Source organism: Echinops telfairi, unplaced genomic scaffold (genome assembly GCF_000313985.2).
Source record: "Echinops telfairi isolate 266 unplaced genomic scaffold, ASM31398v2 ScPeMD7_7463;HRSCAF=8501, whole genome shotgun sequence".
Taxonomy (NCBI): Eukaryota; Metazoa; Chordata; class Mammalia; order Afrosoricida; family Tenrecidae; genus Echinops; species Echinops telfairi.
The window spans coordinates 8,540,817-8,551,159 of record NW_022111363.1 but is presented as its reverse complement, the minus strand read 5'-3'; the positions used below and the strand labels follow the sequence as shown (position 1 = coordinate 8,551,159).

Below are 10,343 nucleotides of genomic sequence, written 5' to 3'. Positions count from 1 at the left end.
CGATACCAGAAGGGGAAGGTGGGAGAGAAAGGGGGAACTGATCACTATGATCTACATACAACCGATCACAATGATCTCCCCCTCGCTAGGGGACAGACAACAGAAAAGTAGTGAAGGGAGATATCGGTCAGTGCTAAGACATGAAAAAATAATAATTTATAAATGATCAATGGTTCGTGAGGGAGGGAAGATGGGGGAGGGAGGGGGAAAAATGAGGAATTGATACCAAGGTCTCAAGTAGAAAGAAAATGTTTTGAGAATAATGACGAAAACAAATGCACAATGTGCTTGACACAATGGATGGACTGTGTATGGATCATGTTAAGAGTTGTACAAGCCCCCAATAAAATGATTTGAAAAATAAAAAAGCAACCATTAAGCACTACAAGTTTTCCCAAAAGACATTTCTGACCTTGTCAACGGATTTTTATTTAAATTGTTCAGAAAGAAATAAGTGGCAGTAGCTGGTGAAAAGAAAAAAGGAAGAGAAAGGTCCAAGCCCTAAAGACACTAATACTTATGCCCAAGCCATCTGCTGCATCATGAGACTCAACTCTGTGATGCAGGCGGAGCCTTCTCCAGAGGGTTTTGTCATCTGCTTTCTCATCCCCGTCACACTGGGCTTCTGGGGTTCATGCAAAGGAAACAAAGCAGAATGCCTTACCAAAGGACTTAAGCTTGGCACGTAGCTCCCCAAGAATAGAAAATGCCAAGAGAACAGAACTGATAGGTGGCATAGGGTTCTTCTCCTCTTTCAGGGACTCGGTGCATAAATGAAGTTCTGTCTCCAGGCAAGATTCCCAGTTGTTGGTATCTAGGAGAAAAAGGTGATGTGTTATCAGCTATCTCAGTTTAACACAACATGTGCTCACTTCCCTATCAGAGTGCATACTCATTCCCTGAAGACTGGGCAGGACGACTCAATATCATTTCTAGGCACTTACACTGAATCGTGTACGTGGGAAAAATTCAATATATACTTACTGAATTGGGGCCGATGGGGGGAGGGGGGACCTTTCTCTACTGAGATCTCTAACTACATGATTTTATCACAGCACATTTCTAATGCAACCACATGTTAATTGTGACATGTCCGTGGCATCACTTGAAGGCAGGTCATGACTATTTTTTGTGGTGTTCAAAGAATCCAACCAAGTTCAAAACCAAGGCGATGTGCCCACAGTAAAAGCCTATGAACTGTGCACTCAATGACAATGAAGGCCTGGGGTGAAAAGTGAGGCCCTTGCCTCACGGAAGACCTGCTTTTCTATGTTCTTCCCTACCAGGTAAAAAGCCAGGCTGCCAAACACATTCACAGGCCAGGAGCGTTACAACAAAGAGTTCAGCAACCTGCCACCTTCTCTTCATTCTCAAGTGGGCTGGGGACAGGATTAAAAATTTTCTAGATTTTATCCTTCGAAACACCTGACATGCACATATACACACATACGTAAGGGATTTGGAAGTCAACGAAGATTTAGAAAAGGGAACATGGAGGAGACTGTAAACAATTTCTAGATTCAATGTTGGAAAATACAAGAGGGTTTCAAAAGGTTCGTAGGAAAACAGAACTAAAAGAGAATTTTCCCATGGACTTCCTGAAGCCTCCTCCCTCAGACAGGAAGCTTAACGGCATTCCTTTCCATGTACTCTCTGCAGTCTCACTCTCCAGGCCCCCAAGACATCAAAGGGGGCTCATTCCCAGAGGTGTGCAGAGAAGGTTGAAAGCCAAGGAACATAAATCAAAGCCAAGGCCAGAGTAATCCTATTACTTTATCTTATAAAAATCACCCCTCTTCTACTGACAGGCAGGCTTTCAGAAATGTCATGTACATTTTTCTAAAAATCAACATTTTTCTATTAAATCATCCTCTGTATTTTAATAACATCAAGTATCTCCAAGATGGCCTTCCTTCCTCAGCAGCAGAAAAATGGTTAACCAACTTCTCTCAGCTTTCTAACCAAGAGAACCAGCTGGGGCTGGAACTTCAGGAATGGGTACAACCTACAGTGTGGTGGGCACCAAGAGTGTTCTTAAACTGCTACCACCTCCTCTACCACACCCTCACCCCCTCAGCACATGGACACCCTGGCCCCTCAGGCCCTCACCCCCACCCCCACCCCCATACACACACCTAGGAAAGGGGACAGAAAGAGAGGCATAGGGAAGTAAAAGGAAAGGCATTCTGGGCCCCACATGAATTGATCCTAGCAAAGCATGCTACTTAATGTGATAACTCAATGCAGACTTAGAAGCCTAATGAATGAAACCTCTTCATCTGCTAATATAAAACATCTAGAACATTTTCTGGGGTAAATGCTAATATAAAACATCTAGAGCATTTTCAGGGGCCAAACTGGTTCTGGTAGATAAAGGCAAGAATCCATCGGCAGTCAGCAGCACCTTTTGACGGTGGGAACTTCCACACAATCAGCTTCTGCCACTCTTCTCCAAGGTGATAAAGGATGTTCTGTTTCTGTATGGTCAGCTCCATGCTGAGAGATTTCAACATTTTTAAGTCAAAGCACTTTCTGGACTTTAACAACTTCAAGTGTTTCTGTGCCTGGTAGTGAAATGGAATCATTGTCAAGCATCCCACCTGGACACAGGGCAATTAGCATATATTTGCACAATGATAAAGAATACCCAGACACAACATTCACTAAAAACAAGCACTGCACTGATGGCATATGCTTTGGCGGCAGCACCAAATACCTCCTCCAGACGCTGCGCGGCACTGACATACTTCTTCTCTGCTAGCGCGCAGTTATAGTCTTCAATAGCAGTGGAAAACTGGAAAGAGAAGTGTAAGTGGTTAGGGATTTTATTATACACATCCTATTGTTTCCAGTCTGTTATGCCTGCTTGTTTGTAGTTAAAATAAGATGAAAAAACAGAACACCATATAGTCAGGAGTTGCCTGAAGAACAATGGGAGCAATGGAAAGAGACAGTAATGACCGAAACACTGAAGTATGTGAGTCTGGTTTACTGACCTGCTGTAGCTGTTTTAGCAAACTCAGGACGACTGAGTCTCTTTCCAACTGTTGCTTCAGGTCTGTAAATTCAGCAGTTGATACGTGAAGATCTCGGCAGACCTAATTCACACATCAAAGACAAGTACTTATGAACTAAACCACAGCTATAAAATAAAACATTATAGCAAAGCAATTAGCATTATAATTCAATATAATTCACACAAATTTAAATGCTAGTACAAAAGAATAAAAATCAAAAAATAGCAGGGAGTCCTGCTAAGTCTACTTAGCCCAAATCCTTTAAAGTGTTAGAGAACAAAGATGTTACTTTGAGGATTAAGGTGAGCCTGACCCAAGTCACGGCATTTTTAAATGACTCATATAACATACAAGCTGGGCACTGAATAAGGAAAACTGTAGAAAACTAATGCATTTGAAGTATGTACTGGAAATGTTAAAGGTACCAAGGGCTGCCAAAAGAACAAAAAATCTATCTTGGAAGAAGTACAGCCAGAATGCTCCTTAGAGGCAAGAATGGTGAGACTTCATCTCGTATAATTTGGACATATTATCAGGAGACCAATCCCTAGAGAAAGACATCATTTTTGGTAAAGTAGAAGGGACAGCAAAAAAGAGGAAGGCCCGAGACCAGATGGATTGACATGGGGATGCCAACAATGGGCTCCATCATATAAGAACGATTGTGAGGATGGCACAGGACCGAGTGCTGTTGAGTTGTTACACTTAGGCCTCTATGAGTTGAAACCCACTCAGTGGTTACTAACAACATCCGGCATAAACTTCTTGCTGGGAAATAAACATCTATCCAGCAACTACCACAGTATGTAGGCCTTGTAAGTGCTCAAAAAACATACTCAGTTAATTGAAAGGACCTCCTTATCACATCCATCAATTGAACCCAACTCCTCTTCTAGAGCCAGAATGTCCATCTTTCACCCATAAGACAGGTTTTCAAATCGTAAAGGTGTTTCTTTTCAAGGCCAAAGACCCTGGATTTCTTTCACTGGTCTTCGGATCGTACTAGACGTTCTCATTCAAAGCGTCTCTCAAAGACAAGAGCCAGACAGAACAACGTCACACCAGTTTCAACTGGCCTGCATTAAGGAGAGCTCATACCTTTCTTCTTCCAGACATTTTATTTCTACCAGCAGTCTGAGGTTGCACTATTGACACATCGATCAAATAATCAACTAAGTACACATACATATTGGGACCACTGCTTGAACTGTGTCAGGGTTGTGGAGAAATAAGCTGCTTTTTATTGAATTCTCTACTCAGGATGATTGGTGTATTAGTCTAGGTACTTTGGAGAAACAAATCCACAGCAACTCACGTATAAGAGAGAGTTTTATGCAAAGAAAATGTGCATCACGAAAACATCCCAACCCAATGCTGCCCAAGCCCACAAGTCCAACATTAACCCATACCCAACACCAATCCACAAAGTCCTTCACCTCACAAAACAGGCAATTATGCCGAATGCAGGAGGAAAGCTGAGTCAGTGAACGTGTAAGCATCTCAGCACTGGCAGGGGTCTCCACATGGCTGCTCCAGCACCCAGGGCTGCATCGGGATAGATCCATGCGGCTTCTCCTTGGGGATGTCTTGTAGGAAATCCATCTTGCAAGCTGAAGCAGGGAACTGCTAAGGCAGCTGCGCCCGATGCAACCATCACAAAACAAGAGACCCGAGAACTAGAAAGGCGAGGCTTCACCACCCATTTATCCCTCCACCTTTCAACCAGACCCACATGTGATTATCGCCAGGCTGGCACAATTAACTAACTCAATTGGTGAATGGGCTATGCGATAAAATGTCTAGGTAATCAGTGGTCTCTTATGACTCAAGTTTTACAAAGATGCCTTTTCTTTCTTTAGGGACTCACCTAGCGAACACACTTGATGCCTTTTTCTTGGTATTAAGTTCCAGAACCATGACCACGGAGTCCATATCCACTCATAACAACCTTCTATAGAGTCCCCAAGATGGTAAATCTCTATGGGAGCAGACAACCTCATCTTTCTCTCCACAGAGCAGTTGGTGGGTTTGAACCACTGACTGTACAGTTAGCAGCCCACTGCCTAACCCACAGCACCACCAGGGCTCCTTTTTCTTGAGTTTAAGGACCTTTAAAATACTTTCAGGGCTCATTTTGGACATCAGTGGGTCCTGCGTAGCAACTTGGAAATAGAAGTAAAGACTAGCCAAGACTGGCATTTGTTCAAATCCTCTTATCGCCTTGCATACTTTCACCTGCCTGTTTTTCTTAAAAGAAAACTGAAGGAGAAAAATCCCAGTGAGGCAAAATATACAAAAATGCTTTTTAAATTATAAAATGGCTATTTCTACTTCCAGACTAGGTTCCTTCTTAATGGGATGGCAGTGCTTCTGCCTACATGGTAGAAAGTTCTAGAATCTGCCAGGCTGTCCCCAAGAAGGCAAACTTTATCATGAAGGGACAGTGCAAGGGCGATGATTCTCGTTTCCGTGGGAAACTGGCTTTCCCACAGGAAGGAGACCACTTGGAGCTCGCTCTCCAAGCCAGTTTTCCCGAAGACAGCAAAAGGGCGGGCGGCAGCAGGGAGCTGAGGCTCGCCTGTGTCGAAAGCTGGGGCCAATCTAAGAGAACGCTAGTCAAGAAACCCAAGCATTATTCTGTGTCTTGCCTTTGTATTCTTGCAATGGTACCTTTTGATGAGCAGAAATTTCTAATTAATATGGAGCAATTTATTAATATATCCCTGTGGCTAGTTTTTGAAGTCTTGAATTTTAGAGATTTTTGCCTAGTACAGTGTTATGAAGGTATGCTCCTATTTTTTTTTTTTTAACTCCTGATTTTATTACTCAATTTCTTTTTTTTCTATTTAGAGTAGTCTTCGGTATCTGGGAAGCCTGGCCTCCCAAGACCAGAGTCCGTTGTAGCTGGTTGTTGTTGGAAAGGGATGGGTTGGGGGATGGGGTTGGGCAGGGAGACCCCGCTCTGCTGGTGGTCCTGGATGGAGAAGGCAACCTGCACTTCACAGAGCCTGGGGTGTGGCGGGAAGGGGAAGAGGCAGCAGTAGCAAGCCTGGGGAGATGGGACCCACCTCAATCCCCAGCTTCATTCTCTGCTAACGTTTCCCCACTGGTGGCGTTCTCTGCAGTCTTGGGGGCCTTCTTTTTTTGAGTTTTCCGGCTTGCTGAACCCTGGAGGAGAACCTTCAGCTCTGCGTCCTGGACCTCCATCTCAGACTTGTTGATGTCAGGCTCAAAGGGACCACTGGTTATCCGCATGGGGCCACTGGGCATGAGCAGAACTGTAAATGTAAACTGGACAACAAACTCGCCCTCCTTCTCATAGAGAACATTAAATGGTTGCAGCAGTTCATGTTTGGCGCACTCTACCACACCCATCCGGGCCTTCTTCTCATCTTCAAATGCTCTTAGAGTAAATGGCATGGCATCGAAACGTCTCTCCACCTCGCTGAAGGCACGTGACGTTTTCATTTTCAGGCCGTCTTGTTTAGAGGGGTCCCGTGTATATATGGTGGTTCTCTGTCCTGCATCTTTGGCCTGGCCTCTCCTGAGCTGACAAGAACATCCACAGCACATATCTCATGTACTTCAAACTCAGCTTTTCCATGGTCCTTCTTCCGTTGGTCTGTGGGATTCTGGATAATGATTTTCTCTCCATCGATGACATGCTGCTTCAGTTGGTGTGATAGCATACCTTGTATCGGTGTGCAATTAAACGAATGGGCAACTTTGTTCCAGGCTTCTGTCACTTGTGCGTTCTGGTTTCCAGGTTTGACGAGGCGTAAGGCAGCCTCAGCACAAAGGTGAGCTGCCTTAATAGCATCTGCTTTCCGCCCTGTCACTGGGGTCCCCCAGCTATATCAACCACAAAAGTGTGCGCCACGTTGGCGATGAAGCCATCCACGATGAAGCCATCCACGTGGACTCCAAGGTCAATTTTTACCAAATCGCCTTCGTTGAGAATATAGTCCTGGTTGCTCTTCAAAGGGGAGAGGTGACATACAGTTATTGACTGAAAAGCTGGTCGGGAAGGCAATACCTTTTCTTTCTTGAAGACCTTCCCAGCCTCTTCCATAATCATGGCGTCACCTTTTTCACACAGGCTCAGGACCGACATATCTGAGCTGGAAGCTTCCACCGAAGACCGAAGGACTCGGTTGGCGATATTGCCCCCATCTTATACTTGGTCACGACCAGGTCCTCGGCCATAGTTTGCTCCTGCTGCTCGTCCTCGCCCGACATCTTCGCAGCACCACTGCCGCAGCCTCATCTCTGCCTCCCTTCCCAGCCGAAGCCCGTGCCCAGAGTCCTCCATCCTCGAGGAGAGCACGAAAGAAAGCACAAGCAAGCAAAGGAGCGGGCGGGCGAGCGAGGGGCTGGGAGCGAGAGGGGGGAGGCGCGGGGCACGCTGGGACAGCGAGTCTTTTTCACCACCAACTTCTGGCCGCCCTCGCGGATTTGTGAACTACCGGTATGCTCCTATTTAACCTTCCAGAAAGATTAATTTTTATAAATTTATACTTTACTTTCAATTAAATCTTGAAAGGACTTTATCTTTCTATTTTTTAAAAAGGATTTTGGCCAGTATTAGCTTATTGTATTTCATGCTATTTAAATATAATTTGTCAAATTATACACATTACTGAATTTTTTATTAACATTGCATTTAAACTATAGCTCAATTGTAAAACATGGAATCTCTTAATGCATGCATGCATTTGTAGAGTATATTTTTGCATTTATTAAAATCATCTTTAATTTCTCTCAAAATAAAAGAAATGCAAGCATTATGACCTCAGGGGAGAGAAAATGCTAAAAGATCTAATATTAAGCTTCATCTGCTTTTATTTTGTTACAAAGACAATGAAATCCTGATGTCGGTGTGTTTTTAATTCTAAAGTGATAATCAAGTATAAGACATTATTATTATAGATAAAAAGAAATTCTAACATCAAAAAAGTTGTTCAAACTAATTTGGGCACTATTTCTCTTTTAAAGTTGGCAGTCACCCTAAAATCATCTAGATTAACCTACATTTACTAATAAGGAAGGTGAGTCTTGAAAAGTTACACAGCACTGAGCTTTCTAAAGAGTCAGGAAGCTCAACTGCCTCCTACAAAGCTACCCAATAAAACAAACTTCAAAGAGCTCTGGTAGAGAAGTGGGTTACACATTGAGCTGCTAAGCACAAGGTCAGCAGTTCAAACCTACTAGCTGCTCTGTGGGAGAAAGATGAGGTTGTCAACTCCTGTAAAGATTTACAAATCTCAGAAACCCACAAAGGTCACTATGAGTTGGAAATCGGCTCAAAAGCAGAAAGTTAGGTTATTTTTCAGTTAATCTCACCTCACTCTCTATCCGAGCTTTCAGCTGGTCAATGTCATCAGATAGCTTATCCACCTGGGTAACCAAGTCTTGGGCACTTTGCATGCTGGGCAGGAATTCACTGTACTTCTTGCTGATCATACTGCATACCTCACCCTATAATAGAAACCAGAAGATTAGATGAGTAGGAAGCCCTTTGAAAAATATACAGTCTGGGTGATACCGGGAGGGTGGAGTGGATCTACGTATAACCTCCTACCTGGGAGATGGACAACAGAGAAGTGGGTGAAGGGAGGCGTCGGACAGTGTAAGATATATGACAAATTAATTTATAAATTATCAAGGGTTCATGAGGGAGGAGGGAGCGGGGAAGGGAAAAAATGAGGAGCTGATGCCAGGGGCTTACGTGGAGAGCAAGTGTTTTGAGAATGATGAGGGCAATGAATGTACAAATGTGCTTTGCACAATTGATATATGTATAGATTGTGATGAGTTGTATGAGCCCCTAATAAAATGATTTTTTTTAAAAAGGAAAGAAAAATATACAGTCTGCATGGCAGGGAAGGTTGGTTAGTAATAGGGAGCTAACAACAATGAATCCAGGGAAGAAGAAATTCCCTACAACTGATCATGGTGATAAGTATACAATTCTTTTGAATATGGCTGAACTATTGAATATATGATACATGAATTATATGCCAATTAAACTGTGTGTGTGTGTGTGTGTGTGTGTGTGTGTGTGTGTGTCCTGTCCTCCGAGACATGGCATTTTTCATATGGGAGCCTTCTTGCCACACCCATTATCCATTTACTTTTCATCCAAGGTAATGAGTTTCTTTGAAAAGCACATTTCTCCCATCTGTAAGGACCCTATAACAAATTAGTGGGGTGCAAGAAGACATAACTGTCAAACCCCAACAGTAACTAAGTTATACACTTTCCAGCTAACACTGGGAAAAACAAAAATGAGCCAGAAGATGTCGTATTTAACTCAAGACTGTGACCACCCATGTCCTGCACCTATCTCATGGAAAAGAAAGTGAATGGACAGGGTAGAGCCGTAGTCTGAGACCTTCATCTACTGGTCTCAGTCTTCTGCACTGCAACACTTTGAGGTCTATTCTTCAAGCCCAAATTGATTTGTCTCACCAACTCCTTGCACTGAAATTCGTTTCATAAACAAATCATTCAAAACTTCATACACATTTGTCCGTGTTTTAGAAGAAACAATAGAAAACTGTGCTTGCCCACAAATAGCTTCACCAACACTAAAGATACTCCGCACCTAAAGAACCAGGTTAGAGGGCCGACATGTGTTACAGTCCTTCAAAAGCACAAATGAGAAAGCGATTTTCTCTGCCGGAGAGAACGTTGGATCTGGGCCATGCAGGTGGCTACATCTGACTTGTCCCCTGGGTAGAAACACAAGAGGTAAAAACGTAGAAATGACAAGCTAGGCCAAGAAGAACGCTCACTATTAGTGGAAAAACTGGCGCTAGATTTGGGGGGTGGAATGTAAGTGGGAGAATGATTCCGGGATGATTCTATTAGGTCCAGGGCACGTCCGAACTCTGAACAAGTATCATCTTTCTGTCCTATTGGAAAGGCGGGGAAGAGCGAACACCACGTTAGAGATGGCGATGCGGGGACGATTTCAAGCGGGTGGAAACCAAAGGGGTGTTAGCGCTGTCTCCTGTGCCTTTGCGGCACGCTCCCCAAATTGCTCCCTACAATCCAGATTGAGGCGGGGACGCATCAGTTTAGCATCCCGGAAAGCTAACACCATCACAGCGGAGCGGCGGGCGCAGTGCGGGGCGACGCGAGCGCTTTCTGTGGGTCTCAATTCGGGGTCCGTGGAAGTGCCCTTCGTCCTTTGGTTCCGTTTGAATACTCAGCAAAGGGCTTGCGGGTGGGGAAGGAGCTCCATCCACGTAGCGATTGGTTGCAATGACACAAATGTCCCTCGGAGGACGGCACGTGGCTCCCAGACACACACACCGGGGG

At 44.1% G+C, this 10,343-nt stretch overlaps 1 protein-coding gene and 1 pseudogene across 1 annotated transcript in view; both read right to left on the bottom strand.

Moving 5' to 3' along the window:
• Positions 1-10,343, bottom strand: part of ZW10 (zw10 kinetochore protein) — a 39,998-nt gene that overhangs the window by 29,143 nt on the left and 512 nt on the right. Inside the window, exons 2-6 of the mRNA XM_045283579.1 lie at positions 8,361-8,495; positions 2,997-3,098; positions 2,717-2,794; positions 2,405-2,564; positions 665-814 (exon numbers count right to left, since the gene is read on the bottom strand). Coding sequence (XP_045139514.1) covers positions 665-814; positions 2,405-2,564; positions 2,717-2,794; positions 2,997-3,098; positions 8,361-8,495 — 625 coding nt within the window. The remainder of the gene's footprint in view (positions 1-664; positions 815-2,404; positions 2,565-2,716; positions 2,795-2,996; positions 3,099-8,360; positions 8,496-10,343) is intronic.
• LOC101645775 lies at positions 5,943-7,256 on the bottom strand (annotated as a pseudogene).